Genomic DNA, 23,821 nt, shown 5'->3' on the forward strand with positions numbered 1-23,821 from the left:
ATCCCAGGCAAGAATATTACTTTTATTAATATGTATTATAAAAAACTATAGTTGATTTACTTGTATTTTTCAAATACTCCCTAAGAGACAATCTTTGTTAAAAGGTGAAGTAGCAGACATTTGGTTATGCTGTGAAGCTAATGAATTGCATTGATTAAATGATATCAGGTGCCTGCATAATTTTCTCTTGTATAACTGTTCTTCCTGAATTTTTCTCTAGGAACGTATTTCTATTAACATCTCCTTTGGGGCTAAACAATGATCTTGATTTTTAATTCAAAATTTAGTATTTTTAAATTGTCTTTAGATTCTTTGGAAGTTGCCCCTTCTCTCTCCTGTTCAGTCTTTGGATCCTGAAGAAATGGGCATAGAGCAATGGGATGTTTTACAGTTCCCTAGGAATATATTTCCCATTGCTGAATTGAGGCTAACAAAACCAACCAGGGCAGAAAGACAGGCAGGAGACTTCCATTCACAGCGGGAGTGCCATCAATGTGTGAGCCTACCAGCTGGGTCTGATACTCTGTCCAACACCATGTGTATCAGCTACCAAAACTGCCATAAACTTAGAGGCCGCAAGACAGATTCCCTTTTGAGACTTACATCAAAGATTATTTAGGGTTAAATACATTATGTGATCAGACAATTGAGATTTATCACACTGTCCCTGTCATACTCTAGGCCTCAATGTACACTAGATGTTTCACTGCTGCTGGAGATAATTTTCATATTTACTCATCTGCTGGCAGGTCAAACTGAAGTTAATATTCATGCTGCCTGAGACTGGAATGTTAGGTTAATAAAGTTACAGTGCCAGTTAAACATCAGTGCTTAATTTTTTCAGATGCATGTAGTACTTCCAAGTCTTCCTCTTAGCCTTCAGCAAATACAGGGAACTCAGAAAACTAAATTAGAGCCTTCATGTCCCATTTCAGAAAGGCAGTCCCAAGTTAGAGCCAAAAGGCTTTTCCTAAAAGCTGGTACACTGAGGGTAGTAAGAATTCTGCCACTCTGCTGAAAATCTGAAACTATATCGAAAGCCATCTACTTCCCAGCTGCATACAGATATTATCTTAAGTGGGAAAAAATTGTTCAATATTTTACCTGGACAAGGCTGGGCTGCCTCTGTCACTGACATGAATTAAATTTCCATGGCTGCCAATTTCCTATGGCCTACAAAAATTATGCTGCAATTACTTTTTAATTCCATCAGTTTCCTCAACTTAAAAGTCTCAAGTTTGCAGTATCATGGTCATGTTTTATATGAAGTGATGAGAGCCGGGGATTTAGCTCACTGGTGCCACCGCCTGCAAGGCCCTGAGGTGGATCCCCAGTACCAACCAAAAAAAAAAAACCACACACACGATGAAGTGATAAGAAAAGCACCAAGGTACAAAAACATCCAGAATTTTATTAATGACATCTGAAAGTGTCCTTTCCTCCATAAAGTTTTAAATCACCTGCAGATGCCTAATTGGAAGTACATCACGTTCATTCGACATTTTAAATGAAAAATTCATACTCAGCATACAGCTTTCACCTACTTTACTAGAGCTATAGTTCAAAAGCACTGAGAACCTGAACAGTGAGAGAATTCTGTAGTAGAATTTCTGTACCAAACTTAATTAGGGTGTAGCTATAGGATTCCCAAAGGTTTCTGGGGTGGGTGGGTAGTGAGAGCATATGTAACGTTTTTGTTTTTCTGCAGTACATGACAGGTTTGTAGAATAATATAAACATTCAGAGAAAATCAATTATTTTTCTATTTATCCAAATGGAACAGCCTATTTTGACCAGGAATGATATAATCACTGCCTTTGATTAAGGCTTGCAAACTCTCTAGAGTTTGTAGAACAGGTGTTAACTTGCTACAAAATAAAAATACCTTCATTACATAAACTTTTTGAGGTATATCCATAATTGAACCTTGTGTTTACATGTAAGTCAGGCTGAAGTCTGCTCTCAACAGTAGCCTTCTGAAGTACCCTATTTCCTACGCAGAAGTTACTCTCTCTATTCACTGAGATGCCTTTGCTGCAAAGTAACTTTAGAAATGGAACCTGAATTACCAGTTAATATGCTGGCTGTTATCACTGCAGCATTACTGAGCACTCAGTTGCTATTAAAATATAAAAAGTGGAAAAGGGTACAAAAGTGTACAGTAGTTCATGTTTCACATGCAGACAACTGTTACATTTTTGGTTGTTATATTTAATTCTACCACATTACTTCTGAGTAAGATTTTTCACAAGACAAAAAATACCATTCAGTCCCAGAAAGAACAATTTGCTATTGGTACTCACATCCTTGACTAGTAGTGTTTTCATCTTCTCAGTCATTTATCTGCTAATCATCTGAAGTATCAGCTCAGCAGAACAGAGCAACTTATATAGTTATTTCCCCCACATTCACACAGACACAGGTGCCCTGCTTAAACAGTTTTTGCTCTATCATTCACTTTTGCACTTTTTCCAGATCAACTTGTGGGAAACTGATGTTCTGTTTGTAGAACTCATAGTATTCACTTACAGTGTTCATGTCAGGACTGCCAAGTATAAGTGAGTGCCCCTAATAATCTGCTTTTGTTTCAACCTAATTCAAAAATTATGAAACATGTTCACTTCATTTCTAAAAAGTTTTTAACTTGTCAAGACTTACTTTGCCTGAGATTTAAGTTTCCTATTTGAAAATGTGCTTTTATACCACTTGAATTACTAGAAAAACCTGCTTGAATGTACTTAGTTATTAAAGCACACGTCTGCATTTGCATTTGTCAGTATTGTTCTGCTGTTTGTATTGAAAGTCTCATTTTAAAGTTGCTACTTAACACTGTACTATATTAATTTTTTGGACTCTTCACTTATATGCTTTAAATGTTCCCAGATGCCTTTAGTTTTAGCTGCTGTAAAATAGCTACTTTCTTATTTGATATAGAATTGTTTTTTTTTAAAAAAACTCCATTTATTTATACAGAGACATTTATAATATTTTACAAACATTCTTATATTCTGAATAAATATTTCTAATTCCACGTTGTACTGTTTTAATTAAAGGGTAATTTCGGTTTTCCAATAAACCAATTTGTAATCCATGTAAATACCAAACCTGCGATACTTATTAAATCAGGAGCCCTAAGTCAAAACAGGGAGCTAAAAATAAGGCATTGGCTCAAACCACAAACAGCCAAAGAAACCTCATTTATCACGAACTTTCATTTGGCTTTTTCAAACTTGGCATACCTGGGAAATTATCTACTGAAACAGGCAAGATAAAGCACAAGGGAGTCATGTATAACTCAACTACAAGATGGCATCCTGTCTGACAGAAAGAATGCTACAATGTCGATTTTCTGCGGCACAACAGAAAACCATAAAGGATAGTACTCCAGTCCTGTAGCATCAGAGCAGAGATCTCTTAACAGAGAAGAAATACAGTACTGCTGTTTCCCCTGGGACCCAAGGAGAAGCAGCATTCTACTGGGAAGCCTGGTGCTAGTACACTTTTAAAAATTGCTCCCTTTTATATATCTAGTTCACATCTTAAGCCCTCCTGTATAATCTTGTTTTAAAGCACCAATCAAGCCGTTAAGGTAAGGAATACAAACCAGTTCTCTATTTTCAGGCAGATTACCTTTTAATATTTCTTCCTGTTAGAATTTGTTTATCATATTCACCATTTTTTATTAGTCCAAAGAGATGGTAACCAAAATACAAGTAAGAACCCACAATAACAACGAACTACCAGAAATAAGGTTAAGATGGTAACTAAAACTACCCAAGTAGCCAATTTTATTGGTTATTGCATTACAAATAGCCTAACTTTAATACAATAAGCCAATATTTGATCAACTTTTCATAATTCTACTTTATAAAAGGAGGTTTTTAGTTTCTAAACTGATGTTATTTACAACAAAAAGCTTACAAAAGACTAAAGTACAAAAATTTCGTTCATCTTCTCAGTGGAGAGCACAGTTGACAATCTCCATGTCTTTGGAAGTGTAATGTTCTTGCAAACATTTAAATTTCAATTCACAAACATGAGTCACGAGAAATCTTTTATTTATGACAGTTACACCCAAGATAGGTTAAAAATCAGTCCTCACCCCCTTTCATTAACACTGAAGGAAAAAGACAAAGCTATTGCTGTACCACTGTAATGAATCCAGAAACAACATATGTTTCAAAGGTTTCAATTCTTCTAACTACAAGTTGAACTTATTAACAGGTATTCTGGGGTTCTTTCTTGGCTGTGTTTGACAACTAAGAAAGGCAGCAAGAACTTATAAAACTACTGTAGACAGAATCACTTAAAAGACTTTACTTACAGTTTTTCTCCAGGCATTAAAATGCCCTCCAAGGTAAAGTAATAAAACTTTAAGCAAAAATTAAATTTAAGTGATTTCACATAAGACAAAAATAATTACCGGAGAAATAAACTTTACAAATATATCAAAATATCACATTTACTCTAAAGTTCATTTTTTTTCCACTTAATATAGTCAATTCTCATACTTATTTTTCATATTTTTAGAAAAACCACTTCATCAATTTTTATCTTCCTGCTTTTGTATATCACAAATAAAAATAACTCACTTAACATAACTCAGCATAAACATCTATTTTTCAGACTAAAACTTACTCCCGAACTGTTTAAGACTATGTTCCATAAACATTATCTACTCTTCACAGCATAATGTAAAAAAAGTCACTTCAAATCTTCTTCTAGAAATAGGCACAGAATTTAAAAAACCAATTATTCCCTTTCCCATTCAAACTAAACTATGCCCTATTTTGGTTAGATGAAAAACAATCTTAAGAGATATTTCACTTAAGCTAGCTAATACATAAACTATTTTATTTGATTAATCACTCTAAAATATTAGATGGTTTTAAAGTTTCATTAAAGCCAATACAAAATTAAGTCTGAATTATATATAGATCTAGGATAAGTCAATACTTAACAAAGATGATCTTTTGAAAGTACAATAGTTTTACGATAAGCAAACATCAAAAATATAAGGAAAAATATGTAAATCAAAATATTCATGGTTTATTGTCCTTTTCTGTTTGAATAGTGTTAAGTGGAAGTGAGACTAGCCACCTCCTGTCCTAACTTTAAATGAAAAGGAAAATTAAAGTCTTATTTCTTTAGATTTTGCATTTGACATTTCATAGTTATTTGTGCAACATCCAAACACAAACCTAAAATGAACACAGAGACAGCAGTGCCCTAGGACAGCAGTGAAATGCACAGATTCTTGCAGATATGTCTTGTGTGCTTTTCTACCAGTGCATACCATAATAGTGCATGAAGAACGCAAGTCTGCCATCAACTGAACTGCCAAAGTTTTTCTAGATTTCATTGAGCTGAGAACCTTTACTTTGCTTTCATTTGCTGCAGTTCATAGTTTATTCCTAAATATCAAAAAAGCATGCGATGGGCTGGGGATTTAGCTCAGTGGTTTCACTGCCTGCTACGGAAGCGCAAGGATCTGAGTTTGATACCAAAAAAAAAAAAAAGCATGCATTAATTTCTTAAAACTTGAGAAATTACAATGTAGACTTGTGCCCCAAATATTTTGCCAGTCTGTAGCTATATATTTAGAACTCTGGATTCACTACATTAAAAGTAGATTAATGTTACCTTCTATCTCAAAAAGTCCACTATCCTAAGAAGACCCCTCAAAGACCAGCAAACTAGGCTGACCACACACTGAGTCAGAAGAACACAGGTGTTCCCAGGGTCAAAGTGAAGTTGCCTTCTCCAGAAGGCAAATCACTACTTGCAAATTCTGACAGTGATGGATTCACCAAAGGGATGTAGCAGAGACAAAAGAAAAACCAGAGTATTCCCAAAAGGAACAAATCAGGAAAACCAAACCAAACCAAAACATAAAAACAAGACTCAATAGCTTCTTCCTGGCCAAACTAAGAAAAAGGGTAAGAAACAAGTCTTTAAACATGGTACTCAAAAGACTGGTCATTAAAAACAAACAACTGTGTGCCTCCAAAATATATATTTAGGGCCTTAACTCTTAGAGTGAAGTACACTAAAGAGAAAAGTCACACAACCCACAGTTGATTTCTGCATTCAATGTCCTCAGAGCACCCTTAAGTAATATCACTCAACTAATGCAACATCTTACGAAGGTTAGTTTCTTTTACATTGTACTTTCAAGTTAATATGGTTAAACTATCTCTTCTGATAATTGCAGAAGACCTAAACTTTTATTGGTGATTTAATTAATCTGGGGACCCAGAGTAAACTCCATTATGAACATTTCTTTGTACATGCTGGAATATGAGCAGTAAGTCTAGTCCCATTCATGAGAGCTTCATTTTTCTAGAGCTACAGACTACTGGTTATTTTTGGGGGGGTACCAGGGATCGAACTCGGGACTTAACACTTGCGAGGCAGGCGGCAGAACCACTGAGCTAAATCCCAGCCCTACAGACTACTATTTGAATAATAAATGCAATTTGTCACAAGGAAAGTAGCTGATAAGAAATCAGTCACCATTCAGGACAAATGTATGGCTACCACACACCCGGCTGTGTGTGCTCTGGGCTATCGGCCACTTCACAGTGGCTAGACTTAGTTCTGTGGCTATCAACACAGAAAGAAACAGACTCCCAAACACTGGTTTTTAAGTGAGAAAAATTACTTTAGATTCACTGGATTGCTTGGCAATCATACCTAGAAAAAAATAACTTCATTCAGGGCTAGAAAATATTTGGCAATCACCATATATATCAGACTATGCTTAAAACTAGGCAATGACCAGGTGTTATTATACAGCTCAAGTGCTGATATACCTTTATACTCTTTGCTCCACAACTAAGGCTATCTTCTCTTTTCAGGGCACTTTTGTTCTAAAATAATAATTTATCATTATTTCCTGAAACTTCAACTCCAGAACACTACTTTGAAAGCAGGAGATCAAGCTTGTACTGCCCATCTGCAACCTGCTGCCTTCTGGGCCAGGAGTTACAGGCCTCAAGAGTAATTCAATTCTAGGAAGAAAAAAAAATGCTAAAAAAACCCATCATAAGCTTATTTTCAAAATTTTTGGCAACTGTATTAATGCACTTTAAAGTCTTAGGACATAATAAATGAGAACTTCTACCCAGGCTTCACCAAGCTGTCAGGAATAAAATTTATCGTAACTGTTGTTTTACTAATGTTGACCCAGAGACAGGCTATAAAGGTAAAAGATACCTTCGGACAAAATGGTTTGTTTTGCTCATCATTAATTTAAAGTTATAATAATACATTTGAGATCCTTCTCCAAGCTAGAAGATAATCAAAACCACAAAGACCAAGTGTTAATGATCATAGCTATGACTGTAAAACTATGAATATGAATCAAAACAAAGTCTCTGAGCAAGGAGGTTTGCTGGTACAAAGAAAGCTAAAAAGCCGAGAGGTAGCACAGTAAGAAAAACTTGGCAAAAACTCCAATTTTTGTAATTAATTTTGCTCTTCTTACTGTTAAGTACTGTAAATGTTGAAGACAAAAGAGGGGGAGATACATACAAAGGCAACAGTAAGGGAAGAGGACATCAAACTGATTAACTTTTCTAGAGAACACAATGTTGAATTTCATAGAGGAACTTAATTCCTACAGTAGAAGGATGTCATTCATTTAGATTTGAGTTCTTTTTGACAATACAAAGTACTAAAGACTTCAAAATAAAAAGTACGAGCCAATCATGTAGCATAAATTTTTACGTATCTTTGTTATCTGTGTTTACTGATACTTTATACAAAAATAATGATATTAAAAGCTCAAATCAGCAAGCAGTAACCAAAAATCCTGACAGCATTGAGAGGCTTTATCCTTTACATATATATTAACATGAAACTTGAACTTAAATTTTTAAATTATATTTCACCTTTGCTACCAAAGATCTATTAAGTTCCCAGACCTCTCCAAATGTTCAGGTCTCAGGAAGGCATCAAATCCTAAAACCATCTGCTATTTCTTAATTATTTTTTTTTTTGTAGAAAGCATGTAAACTGCATCCTTACTGTTTAAATTACAATGATTTAGTACAAAAACAATTCATTTAACAGCCTATGCATCAAAGTTAAACATAAAAGCACCTACAAAATTTTAAAAAACAAGATTCACAGTGCACTGCACTTTGGAACATGTATGGCTGGAACAGAAGAACATTTAAAAACAAGAATTTAAAGACCTATCTCTCAAACACATTAAAAATAATGAAACCATGGGCCAGGGATTTAGCTCACTGGTTCCGCCACCTGCCTCGCAAGTGTGAGGTCCTGAGTTCAATCCCCAGTACCAAAAAAATTTTTTTTAAAAATGAAGCCCTAACTACTCTTCTTGAGATTCTTAAAATGCAGCACTCAACAGAAGTACATTATTGCATATTCAGCATACTTCTTTAGCATACAATTTCCTCAAACCATGGTAAAATATTTCAAAGAAAAAAATCTAGTCTTGTGCTAAGCATAGCCTACCTCAAGGTAACCTAAACACCGAAAAGAAGTAAAACAGATGTACATAAACCAGGTACATCCACTTAAACATTTATTCTGCATAGTTAAGTCACATCATGTACATAAACTTTAACTCATCTTTTAACATGTTTAATCTCAACCTGTCAAGAGAGTAAAAAGCCTAAAGTTATCATAATTGCATCCCAACCATAACCTTATTTTGTTCCACAGTGCATTAAATGAAGCAGCACAACAGTAATAACTATTGTAATTAAAAAGATAATTTGTTGGTTCTTCAAAACACTTAACCATATTAGAAACCACACTTCTGATAACTAATCTCTTTTGCTCTTTAGTATTGGGAGCTGAAAAATCTAACTCTACAGGCACCAGAAAGACTGACCAAAAGTACTCATTTAATAAGAAAAAAAAAGTCACATGTTTAAAAAAATAAACCCTAAAAATTAAATGGTTTAGACGACAGTAAACAATTGAAAATGATTCATCTGCTAGGCAAACTAGTATTTCATTCCCTTAACAATTTAACAGAAATCTGGAATGGTGGGACCAACTATAAATATGGCTCAAGGAGACCCAAGCAAAGCAGCTGTATTTCTGAAAAGAACAAAGAACTTTCAAATGCAATCATGTAATGCATTAAAAAGCACAGGTCACGGGATTCACAAATTAGTCATGTTAAAAGATATAGGATTATGGATAACATAATTCTAAACAAACCATAATTATGAATTCTGCTTAGCACCAAGAGTGACACTTTCAATAATAAATAAAATTTCTCCTTTAAAATCGAGTCACTTAAAAGCTAAAGCAAAGTAGTAATACCAAGTGAATTCCTTATGATAGCCCTTCTTTTAAAAGTCCCACAGGGCTAAGTAGGCTACCTATATAGAATAAAGAATTCTGCAGTAACATTTATAAGCAGAGATATATTCTGTGGATACCACTTATAAAAAGATTTTTAAAACTCACATGACAGTTGCACACACATACGTCAAACACTCCACCCCCTCTCCCCCAAGAAGTATCTTCAATGAGGTCAGATGCAGCCAAAAAAAGTAATGCCTCCTTAAAGCTCTGGTGATTGTCCTTAATCATAGCTGAAACCCTTCTTAAAATGGTCATTGCCATCTTTACTTGGATATAAGAACCCTGAAGGAGCAAAATACATTCCTAGGACTGAGTTAGGTACATTACTTCCATGTTCTGATTCTCCCTAGTGAAGTGCTTTATTTGTCCATGGGTAAACTGCACATCCCATCTCTTCTGACTCCATCATCTGGGGCCTCAGATGCCAATAAAGCATGTCATTCTCTACCACTACTGCAAACTGGAACCAATATAACACCATTTTCTATAGACCAACACTGATATGCCATGTAAAACTAATATTGTCAGTTTTCCTTACATATTTACACAACTGGAATATGGAAGAAATTTTCACAAGAACAAAATCATTGTACAATACCAAAGCGTTGGAGGCAAGATGGTAAAGACATGACCCAAAGTGACTGCTGAGTCTTGGCTCCATGCTCTCTGCTTCAGCATTCACAGGTTTACTGATTGCATGCAGCACGATTCAAAATTACAGCATCAACTCCACATCAACATGATCCCTATCAGGCTGCAGACTGTGTGTTTATGAAGTACTAAGAGTTCATTTTGCACATGAATATTATATCACAGATGCTGGCTCTAAATAAATTCTTTCAATAAAACTCCAAGCCAGAGTACCAGAGAGCCTCAATGGTTAGACACAGAGAAATGAGCAAAATGCTACCCTCTTGATGAGGTGTAATCTTGACATGCATGACATTTTCACTTTTATATTCATTTACTAATAGGGTATTTTAAGTTTCCTTTTGAAATTTCATATAAGTAAACTATTATTGTAATCACTGTACTGGGTAGACGAAACCTTCCCATTAACTTGGCCACTTACTTACTGATGACTCAAATACTATTTTCTTGATCAGAATACAAAATAAGACCCACAGTCACACAAAATAAATGCCCTCAAAAAAAGCAACTTAAAACTTCCAAATACTGAAAAAGTAAAACTGGATTAAAAGGTTATAACTGCATTTACAGTGCAAACTCATTTCTACTTTCTCTTCTGGAAAAAAAAATTTCTTCAGAAACACTGCCTCCCTGCATTTCTTTAAAACACCTGAGAAAGGTAAGGCTTGAGGAGACACCCACTCAAATGCAACAGGCCTCTGATCTTGAGACTTCTACAATACATCTGCTGGTATCAAAGGTCCAAGATTTTCATTATAGCATTGTGGTCAAACTTGAAACTCAAAAAGGCTCTGGATGAAAAGGGGAACTTGCAATGTCCATTACATGCCACAGATTGTTCCTCTGGATGTTCTAGCAAGTGGTCTTCAACGGAGCAAGTCAAGTCATATACAGCATCTGCTTAGAAAACAAAATAAATGTGCTCAGAAACTTAGGAATCAAATACTGCCCTTCACCTTCTGATACAAAGAAATGCATATAGTATATATATATTTATCTTTCCACAACTAAATCTAAACTAAAGCAGAAACACCAAGATACTTTCCTTTCCCCAAACTAGTACTTGATTGAATTTCTGACCTATAACTTATTTCTCTACCTCAACATTCTAAACCTTAACTTCAGCCTGTAAGACCCTTGACATTCCTTTGCCTTCAAAATGGGCATAAGTTTACCTCTTACATTTGCATTTTGTGCCAAAATAATGGTACATTCTTGCAGAGGTGAAAATGAAAGCATTTTGAAAACTACAATTACACTGGAAGAATTGTAAAGATGACAATTATGGAAAAATAAAGTTGAAGTTGACCAAGTCTTCAATATATCAAACCAAAGAAAAACCCAAGTTTTCAAAATCACAACACAACAAACCTCCAATTAATCTGGGCTTTACTTAGTTAATAGAAAAAAGGACCTGATCGGGAAAGCATGTTTGGAATGGATTCCAACTGGGTACAGCAAAAAAGAAAGTCTGAAATGAGGCTTTCCAGGAAAAGAATCCTTTTACATTTTAAAAGAGATTCTGTTAAAATAAAAGATTTCTGATCATATGTCAATGACATGAAGCAATCAGCCTATCGTGTTCCCTACCACCAAGGTGGTAAATGAAAATAGTATCTAAAAAGAGTATACTGTACTTTCAACTGACATCTATCAAATCAATATTACCAAAAAACTTTTTACATTCATTAGGATTAGTTTCCAAATCAAAAATACCTACCCTTCATAACCCAAGATGGAGCAAATGCAAGTATCATTGTAACAAAAGCTATCCTTGGTATCACCTTAAAAAGCTGGTCTCATTACCTCAACAAAATGAGAACAAGTTTCCTTCTGAATTCAGCATTCCCCTTACATACATGTGAGAATGAGCTTTCCTCACCTTTACAATACTTGACTCTTTCTACTCTCCCTAAGCTAGTGATGGCGAACCTTTCAGAGACGAGGGCCCAAACTGCAAACCTCCTTGTTTATTGCAGAGTGCCAATGCTACAATTAAACCTGAATACTGAGGTTTTAGTTTAGAAAAAACAACTCATACATTAGTAACTTTTGGTTTTTTTTGGGGGGGGGGGGTTTGGTACCGGGGATCGAACTCGGGTCCTTCTGCTTGCGAGGAAGGTGTCGGAACCACTGAGCTAAAACCCTGGCCCTAGTAACTTTTGTCTTAAAAAAAAAAAATACGCATGCCATAGGTTCGCCACCACTGCCTGAAGCCATACAAAATTTCTTACAATATTCATCCACAGCACCAAGGTTTGACCGTCACAAAATAGCACAAAGAGCAAATAATTTGATCATGATTGTTTAAGTGAATTCATTTCAACCAGTTTCACATTTAGATAACTCCACATACATGAACTCTTTCCAAAACATATGCAACTCTTCCTGCTTAACTATCACAGTTCATGGGCTCAGTGGTGCTGTCACCTGCCTCCCAAACGCTGAATTCGATCCCCGGTACAAAAAAAACAAAACAAAAAACTATCACAGTTCATAACAAACCCCGCTAAAAAGTCACTGTTAGGTAACCAAACCAAATCCCACATGACAGACTTTTACAAAATACAAATTAACTTGCCTGCTTCAAAGTTATCCTGAAGTTTTCGCGGATGCAGTTTCTTTTCACATTTCTGTTTAAAAACACAGACACACACAACAGACTCCAGTTATTTTCATTTATTAAAAAATCAGAAGATATAGTATCAGATTTCTCAACAAAAAAATTAAAACAAGAATAAAATCACCATTTCTATTTTTTCACAAGGGTTTCTCTTTTGAAGCCTAAAACGTTTTGGTTTTTTTTTTTTTTTTTTGGGTACCGGGGATCGAACTCAGGTGCTTGCGCTTGTGTAGCAGGCGGTGAAACCACTGAGCTAAATCCCCGGCCAAACGTTTTGGTTTCGATTACACAGAGGAACCAGAAAAAAAAATTACTTACTATACTTCTCAACCCACAGATTACTATCAATATTGCAGTGTTTATTTTTCCAATGAAGGTATGTATGATTATAGTTTCATAAAACTGTACAGCTCTGAAATGGAATTAAAGAATATATACCATTGTTCTATATTTTTTTCTTTGTTTTTACAGTGCTGGGGATCAAACCCAGCACCTCCCACATATTAGGCAAGTGCTCTGCCACCAAGCTACATCCTCAGCAGTTCTACCTTTATAAATATTAATAGGTTTTGAACTTTTTCAATAAATACACACATACATCGTCAGTTTTACTAATGTAATGGTAGCATGGTAGTCTATTGCACAGATTCACAACACTACATTTATCAACATCCTCTTGGATAGATTATTTCCACATTTTCATTATCATGAAGAGTAAGGGGACAGTGACTATTCTTTGAATTTCTCTTCCAAGAAAATGAGATAAGCATTTTTCCAGATTTTTTGATGTAGCCAGCTCCTCTCTAACCAATTAGTAATTATGATTTGCTAATATACCAATACTGTAAAATCTTTTTATGTTAGCCTACTTGATGAAAAATGGTGTATCCCATTTTAATTTAATTCTTTGAGTACACATATGGTATAACACTTAATGTTTATCAGTCACTCATTTATAAATTGTTCATATACTTCTCTAACTTTTAAAAATCTACTCAAGTTTTTCCAGACAAATCTGAGTCTTTTGTGAAGTGTCTCCAAAATCGACAAGGATCTTGATACTGAGTTAAATTTACACATTAATTTGAGAAGAATTAACATTTATACAATATCATTAAGAAATGATTTCTCTAGCTTTTTTTAGAAACAGGTGTTGAATTTTATCAGAAGACTTATTATCATCTATTAAGATTGTTGTCTTTGTTCTTTTCAATACTTTTATCAGAGTACAGTGAAATAAAAGGATCTATACTAATATGTTAATGGATGGTGTCATTATACCCCAAGCTAAGTAAACATCAACCATGGAATTCACATGAAATATTTTTTGCTAAAAGTTTGAAGTTACTGTTGTCTACTTTATTAAAGAAATGAAACTATCAAAAAAACTCCAACATACAAATATTAGTATTTATAGAAGAGATTAGTGAGGACACTTAGGATATTATTTTTTTAGAGCACACACTAAATAGAAGAATGAAAGAAAATGCTGTAAAATGTTCATAACTATTTGTGTTTAGGCCTAGTCTAATGACAGTGACACTGTGTTTTATTTTTAATTTTCTGAACTCCATCAACTTAAATAAAAAATGTAACTGCAACATCCTCTCAAATTTTAAATTTCATTAAAAATAATAGCTACAAAATAGCTGATCTAATAAAAGTTCAGATTAGAATGCTGGTTACCAGAAACTAGGGAGAAGCAGCAAGATGGAAGAAGTTCTGGTGTGCTACTGTACAGCATACTCAAAATAATGAAAATATAATGGAATGTCAAAAAACTAGAAGGAATCTGTTTTCACTCGAAAAGTAAATAATTGTATAAAAGGAAAAAATAAGATGTGAAACTGGCATGTTACAAACCTGTAATTAAGAGTGGCCAAAGAGATTTTTAGTGAATGAATATAATGGTACATAATTTACTTCCATTAAAAATCCAGTCACTGTATCACTTAAAACAAGCACAAACCCAACAACATTAATGTGCTGGAACAATGACCTTGCTCCACTTCTGTAAAGGAAGGACTGCCTACAACATCCTGGATCTTTAACTCTTACCATCAACAAATTCTGCTGCTTCGCTGGCTGACTGTGGGTCCCATTAGTTCTTTTCTTTTGATTAGGTGAGTCTTGATACTGTTTTCTGCCATTTCCCCTCATACTCTGATTCTGTTTTTTCGTAAAAAGAAATAAAATTTAAATCTATAGCATAATGTAAAAACCACAAAAGAATGTATCTCAAAAATGTTTACAGACAGTCAGTCAGCAACGCCAAGAAAATTTTCATAAATCACCACATAGATGTACAGTGGACCCTCAAGTTACGACCAGCCTGATATACTAACAACCTAGATTAATTAGGTTAATGGAAGATTCATCTGCCCTGTTACCTGTAGCGTGTACCCAGGTAAACATCCAGATCTTAGCTGTTTCGACTTACAACCTACATGAGTTACAACCAGTTCTCAGGAATTGATCAAGTTTGAAAATCAAGGCTCCACTGTATCTTCTTACAGAAGATAGCGCTTCACAAAGCAAGATTCCTCTAAAGGTATAAAACAGCAAATACAATGGTTCCCAGGAATCTTCACATTTCTTGCCTCATCCTCCCATATCTGTATATAGATTTTATGATGCTAAATGAGGGCACAGGAGTATCTCAATGATAGTGCTTGTGCTTAGAATGCACAAGGCCTTGGGTTCAATCTCGAACATTAATAAATAAACATAAAATAAAAATTTTAAAAGTCAGGGTACAGAAAAACAAGTTTTGAAAACCCTACATGATGATCAAAGGGGAGCTCTCTGTGAAGGAATGCTGAGGCACAACAGCCCCAGTTCTTAGAGCAAAAAAGTAGGTAACAGATGTGATCAATTATTATTCCTAAAATCTACTTGAAATTACTAATAAACACATAGGCATTATCAAATAATCTTGTTTTATCAAATAATAATGAAGACTGGTGTTTTAAAATTTTGGGCCATTATTTTTATTTTTATTTATTTATTTATTTATTTCTGGTACCCGAGATCAAACTCAGGACCCTTGCACTTACAAGGGAGGAGACGTCAGTACTGAGCTAAATCCCTGGCCCATGGAACATTGTTTTAAAATTTGACATAAAACCTAAACATGCAGCACGGTTTAAAATCTTGCTATCATACTTATTTAACATGAGTTTTTAAAAAAATCTAAGTTTAACTTAAACATTTTTTTTGGTACCGGGGATCAAATATTTTTTTAACTTACAAAGAAAAATCTTTATTTTGGCTCACAATACACTTTTTAAACAAATTTGTAGTTCAAGATCTTGCAAAGACACCTATTTAAGAGACTGACTCTAGCTGGGTATGGTGGCACACACCTGTAATCCCAGTACTCTGGAAGGTTGAGGCAGGAGGATCCCAAGTTCAAAAGCAGCCTGGGCAATTTAGCAAGCCCTTGACTCAAAATTTACAAAATAGAAAAGGGCTGTGGATGTAGCTCAATATGAAGGCCCTGGGTTCGATTCCCAGAACTACAATCAATCAATGTATTTAAAAATTAAACATTTAAAAAGACTGTCTAAAACAATATAAGAATTTAAAAATATATAAAAACATTTACGTTCTATTTACGTGCAGAAAATACTAGCACTTACTAAAATAAGTGATTTTAGAGCAGTAATTGCTTTCAAAAATTCATGTTACCATACTTTTGATTCAGCATCATTCTGCTGTTCCCAGTTTGGGTTTTTTTTTTTTGGTGGTGTAACACACATAAGATTTGGTCACTCCGATCACTTTAATGTAATTCAATTGCATTAGACACAATGCCCAGTACCACTACTCATTTTTCCCAAACTTTTTCATCATTAGAAACAGCCTGTACCCAATAAACAGTAAACCCCCTCCCTCCACCCCGATCATCTCTATTCTGTTTCTATGAATCTGCCTATACCAGGTACCTCATACAAGTGAAATCACACACTATCTGTCCTTTTCTGTCCTTATGTCACTTCAAGTTTCACCTGCACTGCAGCATGTCTCAGAACTTCATTCTGTAAAGGCTAAAATTAGTCCACTGCATGTATACAAATCATTTTATCTACTCATCTGTTAAAGGGCAAGTGGGTTATTTCCACCTTTTGGCTAGTAAGAATAATCCTGCTAACAAACTGATACATCGGGCTGTTGAAGTTCCTGCCTCAGTTCCTCTGGATGTTACCTGTGAGTGAGATTTGCCGAGTCATATGATAACTGTATGTCTGACTTTTTGAGAAACTGCAAATCGTTCTCCACAGCTGCTGTACATTTTACACTCCCTCTAGCAAATGCACAAGGCTTCCAATTCTCCACAGTCTCACCAAGACTTGTTATTTTCCATTCTGTTGGTTTTATTATTACTACTATCCATCCTAAAATATGAGAATCTGCAGTTTAGATATGCATTCCCGCAACAGTAAATTATGCTGAACCTCTTTTTTGTACTTAATTGGTCATCTGAATATTTTCTTTTGAGAAGTATCTATTCATGTCATTTGCCCATTTTCAATGGGGATGGGTTTTTATTGCTGAGTTGAAGGAATTCTTCATATATTCTGGATTTTAAACCCTTATCAAATACATGGTTTGGGATACATACTATTTTCTCCCATTTTGTAAGTTGTCTTTTCACTCTTGATAATGTCCTCTGAAGCACATAAAATTTTTAATTTTGACAACTCAGTGTGTGTGTCGTATGATACAGGGTGTGGCCTTGAACTTGTGATCCTACTTCCGCCTCCTGAGCAGTGTGCTGGGATTAGAAGTATATGTCACCACACCCAGCTTAAACTCTGTATTTTTTTAAAAAGTGAAAGAATGGCAATGCAATGGATAACTAAAAAAAGGACAGATAATACCAAATACAAGCTAAAATAAAACAATATTTTAGGGCAGGGTGAGCAGGACTGAGGACTGAACCTAGGTCCTTCACACTAGCTAAATGCCCAACCCTTTTTTTTTAACTTTCAAACACTGTCTTGCTAGGCTGAACTGCTCGATCTGGGCTTGAACTTATGGTCCTCCTGCTTCCGCCTCCCAGAGTAATGGGATTAGAGGTACGTACCACTGAATTTGGCTGTTAACGCTCAGATCTTTTGCCGAAGATATAAATTATTTGAGAAAATTGTTTCAAATATATACTCAAGAACACAGGAAACAAACTGGGAGCAATCAAAATTTCCATTAAGACCAGAATGGATAAATTATAGAATCACCATATACTACAAGACTGAAAATTAAATTTTATAATGCACTGTTAATAGGCAATTCTCCAATTGAAAATAACTTAAAATACAAATAATCTAGCCAAGCTGGCATATGCCTGTAATCCCAGCACTTGGGAGGCTGAGACAGGAGAACAGCCAGGAGTGTGAGGCCAGCCTGAACTACTTACCAAGACCCTGACCCAAAAAACAAGACAAATGATATAAATTTATGACAAATTTTAAAGTACATCACTTACCTTTGCTTTTAATAGGTCAGACATTTCAGAATGGCTGTTGTATGGCTTTTGCTGCACTGGCTGCCTGTGCTTTACCCACTGGTCTCCAGGAGAACCTTCAGGAAATAATTGCTGGCTGTGGCGGAATTTGGTTCGACTATACCGATATTTAAAAAATAAAAATCAGGTGAGAAAATTTTTAATTAGGCTTCTTTAAACACTCTAATAGCTTAAGTGACAATCTACATATTTTACTATCTTATTATTGTCTCTCTTGATACTTGTAAATTCCATGGGGGCAGAGATTCTTATCTGTTTTGCCCCCTATTTTATCCCCAGCACTTGGAAGAGTGAGAAGTACTGAATACATAGTTTCTTTCTCATAGCACTGAGGATTGAACCCAGGGCCTTGCATATGCTAGGCAAACACTCTACTAGTGAGCTACAACCCCAGTCCAACTACTTCTTGAATGAGTTAATAAATATTTTAATTCCAGACTTTTCAAAATTATCTATACCATCTCCTCAAGTGATTATATTCTTTAATATTTGAGGAAAATAATTCTTTCTAAATTTACTTGAAAGACCTTCCTTCTTAATACACCATAAATTCATATTCTTGTCTTTTTTTGGTGGGGGGGTACTGAGGATCAAACTAAGGACACCTTGCGCTTGCAAGGCAGGCAGTGGCACCACTGAGCTAAATCCTTGGCTAATTCATATTCTATTTGTTTTTTGGTACTGGGGATCGAACTTGGGACCTCGCGCTTGCAAGGCAGGTGCCGGAGCCACTGAGCTAAATCCCCACCCCTCATATTCTTATTAGAATATTTCAAGTATGGAATTTGATCTTACACAGGTCAGTTAAGGGTCCTATCCATGTTATAAGAACATCTGTGAAATTAAGCTATTTTCTAAAGCAAAAATTAAGGGTACAAGACAATTGATGATGAGATTATAATAAAGACACAGTCTTCAATTCTTATGCAAAAGAATCTAACTTCCATGCAGTAGTTGATCATATAAGAAATCTCATTATTATATAGTACCATGTACATGTATAGTACAGGCCAGAGCTACCGATCCCAAGAACCACATTATAGTTAATTATCTTCTTCCCCTTCCCCATGTAAGACCTACATAAAATTTTGGTCTATTTTTTTCCATAGAAAAAATTGAGACATTTCCTCCAACACATCACCACAGAGACTAGTATAAATATGACACAGAGGTTAAAAATAAATATGCCATCTGTATGAAACCTGAAATTTAGTTAAAGGTTTCTTGCTGTCTCCTTACCCATGAACCAAGAACAGGAACCCTGGGACTAAAAGCAGAGGAAATGTATTGCACATTATAGTGGCTAGATTCTCCCAAAGATGAACATTATTTATACAACTTTTTATCAAACACCATCACTATTTCCTAACTTTTTGGCAGCATTCCTGTCTACCTTACTTCTTCTATACTGTTTCACCTATTTCTAGGAAAATACAGTTTGGTAATTATAATCAGCAATTTTCAAAGGCAAAAATTATTCTACAGCATTTAGCTCAAACTCTTATTCTAATAAAACCCAACTAAAATGGAATACTACCTATATAAAATGAATATTAATTATAGGTGTGATTTATTCATATTTAAAATTTTTAATCTCTATAATAAAAACACAACATCTAAATTAGTGAAAATGTGAAGATTAACTCTGAATCTGAGACGTTACAGCAAGCTGATTACAAAAGTATGCATATTTAATGAAGTTCCACATTCTACTCTCTACCTGTGATTTGGAAACAATCAAGTTCTAAGCAGTAAATATTCTTCATGCTTCACATCCATTTTATAGTCACCATTCAAAATACAGCTGATGCTATGAAAAAAAGAAACCCAAGCACAAGTCTTCACAGCTGCCTTGAACAAATTCTCAGCAGCATCCCCAGTCAGCATCCCACACAGCACCATCCTCAGCATCCCTCTGGCAGCCACCTTCAGACACTCAATTCTCTACAGCAGGATAAAAACAGGAACTACAAAAACGCAAGGTTTTTTCCTTTTCCTAGTTTTTTACCTATCTATAAGTTAGTACCCTTCTGAGAACACTATTTGATAAAGGGGTGAAAAAACACTGAAGGAAAGACAGCCTGTTAAAACAGAAATATTTCACTTGATGCAAGATAAAATAGGTAAAAAACTTCTGAACTCACAGCTGCAGGCAAAGACTTTCTGAACAGAACTCCCCTGCTTGCACAAAAAATAGTGCCAAAAATCAAAACTGAGATCATATTAAATTAAAAAGCTACATAGCAAAAGAAACAACCAACAGATTGAAAAGACAACCTATAGAATGGCAAACAAATTTTTGCCAGGTACTTCTCAGACAGATGACTAATATCCAGAATATATTAAAGAAGTCAAAAATACTAGACCTTCCCAAATCAAGGACCAAATCAAAAAATGGGCAACTGAAATAAATACACAACTACGGAAGAAATACAAATGGCCAATAACTGTTGAAAAATGCTCAACATCATTGGCCATTAAAGAAATGCAAATTAAAACAACTGAGATTTGACCTTACCCCACAAACAATGGCCATCATCAAAAAATCAAATAACAAATGCTGGTAAGGCTGCAGGGAAAAAGCAGCCCTTCTCCGTTGTTGGTGAGAATGTAAGCTAGTATAACCACTATGGAAATCAGTATGGAGACTCCTCCAAAAACTAAAACTAGAAATTCCGTTTGACCCAACTACTCCCCTTCTAGGTATTTTCCCAAGAGTTAGAGACATCATATTACAATGAAACGTGTTTATAGAAACATAGTTCATAATAGCTAAATCTTGGAAGTAGCCTATATATCCACTGAGATGAATGAATAAAGAAAATAAGATATTTACACATAATGGAGTACTCTGCCATAAAGAAAGGCAAACTTGGGGCGGAGATTTTTAGCTCAGTGGTTGCGCTGCCTGCCTTGCAAGCGCAAGTACCAAAATTCGATCCCTGATACCAAAAAAAAAAAAAACGAAAAAAAGAAAGGCAAACTTGAGTCATCTGTAGGAAAATAAATGTACCTCAAAACCATAAGGTTAGTGAAATACATGACCCACACAAGCTTAACTATTACATGGATTTCTAAGAGAAACACAAAATACAGATAAAGAACAAAATAAAACAAATAGGAAGGAAGGAGATACATGTTTCTCAAACAGAAAGGGACCAAAAGATGGAAGGAGGGTAGGGAGAGGAGGGAAAGGTAATGACAGCAGGGACTGGGATGCACCTATGCCAGTCCTCACAGGGAAGGTAAACATGCACTACACACATACAGATAAAAAATAAACTATGCCTGAAGCTCCTTTCCAACTCCAATTAACCTGTACCTGTGAGACCAGTAACAAAATATTATCCATAAAAAGAAATCTTATACCTCTGCCAACTTCAGAAGCAAAATGCTACTGTATTAAAAACTGACATCAGAAAGTCAGAAAGATATTTATGTAAATATATATGAATATAAACATATTAAATATAAAAAAACATAAATATAAATTACATTTCTTTACCTCAATTTTTCCACAGTGGCTTTGGCTGGTGTGCTACCAGCTGAGGAAAATCCATTGTCACTGTCTGAGGAATCCCCAAATCTTCGAGAAAGCCAGTCCCTTAATGGCCTATGTAAACATTGAAAATTCACTTTTAAAATCTAAAACACCAGAACATGAAGGTTTTATATTTCAAAAAATATAAATATACCTGATAAAGGGAATGGCCATAAAAAATTTGTTCGGTGCCAAACCAAGTTTGGATTTGGGGGTCATATCATTTCTGTGACAGGGTAATTTCTCAATGGAGAACCACTCAATGTTCTGAAACACAGGAAAAAATTATGTAGTTAATAATTATTGAGGAGTCTTAAAAAAGAATTTTCAATTCAATTTTAATTCAATTTGGATACTGTCCAGCCACCTGCAGATATTCTCATTTGTTACATACCCGAATTTCTCTTCTGGTTTTGGGGTTAAATTTTGTGTCTTTTGGAATTCCTGGAATGATGTACAAACGAGCAAGTTGGTCATTGATTCTCAGTTCAATGTAATCATCCTTACAAATATAGTCTTTGATATCAAAACCAGTTTCTTCAAAGACCTAGAAATAAATTTGGATGGCATTTTTAATTTTAATGAGTAGACCCTGATTCATTAAAATGTGTTCATTTTAAATATCCAGGCAATTAAAGCATGAAAACACTAAGCAGGGAGCTACATGATGCATAGCCTAGTTCTACCTCTGCCTTATTAAACTGACTACAGAAAAACCTATTATATATCCAAGCCAGTTTCCCCATTATGTATTAAAGGGAAGCAGATGTCAGAATACATCAGTGGCTCTCAATAAGCGAGACCACACAGAGATTGGTTTGAGTCCAGAAATCTAAGGGTATAGCAAGATATGACCAAAAATTGTCTTGCACATATACAGTTATTTTCCAAACATGAAAACTGAATTGTGATGAAAACTCATTTAAATGAACAGATTCCAAAAGTACTGCTACAATCACCCAAACACTTCCATGTAGGGAAATGAAGAGCATAAATTCAAATGCAAAAAGAAATGAGAGAAGTACAGGTATTCCCTTAATGAAGAAAGGTAAAAAGATGTACATGGTGACTGACAAGAGAAAGAGGGAACAGAGAGAGAGAACTGGATTAATGGATCTAAAATTGACTATTCTCAGCTGTGCTTCAAGGATGGGGGGAGCAGAATGAGGTGGGATTAGGAGAACAGAAATCTCAAGAATTAATGTCACATCTAACCCTCACTTTTTTCCTTCAACCAGAGGAGACCATGCTTAATTAACACACTGGACTTTTACTTAAAATACCACTAGTTTATTCTAGCTTTAAAATTATCCCTCTATTAATATTTGTATTGTCTTTCTCTACTCCACCTCCAAAATCCTTGTGGCTAGACACTACTGAGGATCACTGATGATGGAGACCATCCTCTACCTTGCTCTAGTTTCAAAACTTTCTAACTAAAAAAAAACTTCCTAACTATGCAATATAATACTTTTAAACACATACACAGTCTGGAATCTCTTTCAAAATACAGGTATAGAAAAGCTACTTCTACCCAATCTTTTTGTTTTCCTCCCTCTTGCTCTGCTCAATCACCATACAGTCTTTCTACTTTCCTCAGGTCACATCCATACTTCTCTCAGGCATGTCTGGTTTGTGACTCTCAATTTAAACTGCACTGTTAACACCCAAATCATTTCATCATTTCTGAATATTCTTAAGTATGCTACACTTTTTGTTCTTAATTTTAAGAAATATGTGAATATGCTCACTTGAAAATTGTTGTTTAGTAAAGATGGAAGTAACACATTTGGATGACACTTTCAATTTTAGCTAACAGACATCTAGTTCACTAAAAATGTGTTTATTTTAAAGACAGAAATTCAGAAAAGGGGAGACATTATATACATTTACTACCTTTAGCAATGACAGACTTACAGAAGATATATGATACATTTTTTGGTACCGGGGCTCAAACTCAGGACCTTGCGTTTGTGAGTCAGGCGGTGGCACCGAGCTAAATCCTCAGCCTCAATACTTTATTTTTTTAAAGTTCTTCTGCCCTGTTTCTCTATACCCACAAGTATACCACAGGTATAACTGCAAGAGGTATCACAGGCATACAAACAGATCTGCTACAATGACT

The 23,821-nt window shown here is 35.1% G+C and overlaps 1 protein-coding gene across 4 annotated transcripts in view; it reads right to left on the reverse strand.

The window, feature by feature from the left end:
* Window positions 1-4,033: 4,033 nt before the first annotated feature.
* The window catches only part of Dcp2 (decapping mRNA 2), a 48,191-nt gene continuing 28,403 nt past the window's right edge, over window positions 4,034-23,821 (reverse strand). For all 4 annotated transcript variants that reach the window (XM_004836188.4, XM_013077944.3, XM_087194490.1 and 1 more), the window contains 7 exons: window positions 22,091-22,243; window positions 21,851-21,963; window positions 21,661-21,768; window positions 18,117-18,252; window positions 14,687-14,797; window positions 12,587-12,638; window positions 4,034-10,902 (listed from right to left, as the gene is read on the reverse strand). In XM_004836188.4, coding sequence (XP_004836245.1) covers window positions 10,739-10,902; window positions 12,587-12,638; window positions 14,687-14,797; window positions 18,117-18,252; window positions 21,661-21,768; window positions 21,851-21,963; window positions 22,091-22,243 — 837 coding nt within the window. In that variant the 3' untranslated portion in view covers window positions 4,034-10,738. The remainder of the gene's footprint in view (window positions 10,903-12,586; window positions 12,639-14,686; window positions 14,798-18,116; window positions 18,253-21,660; window positions 21,769-21,850; window positions 21,964-22,090; window positions 22,244-23,821) is intronic.

The sequence above is a fragment of the Heterocephalus glaber genome, unplaced genomic scaffold (assembly GCF_053883595.1).
Source record: "Heterocephalus glaber isolate CG9 unplaced genomic scaffold, H.glaber_assembly_v1.0 deba00001606, whole genome shotgun sequence".
Taxonomy (NCBI): domain Eukaryota; kingdom Metazoa; phylum Chordata; class Mammalia; order Rodentia; family Bathyergidae; genus Heterocephalus; species Heterocephalus glaber.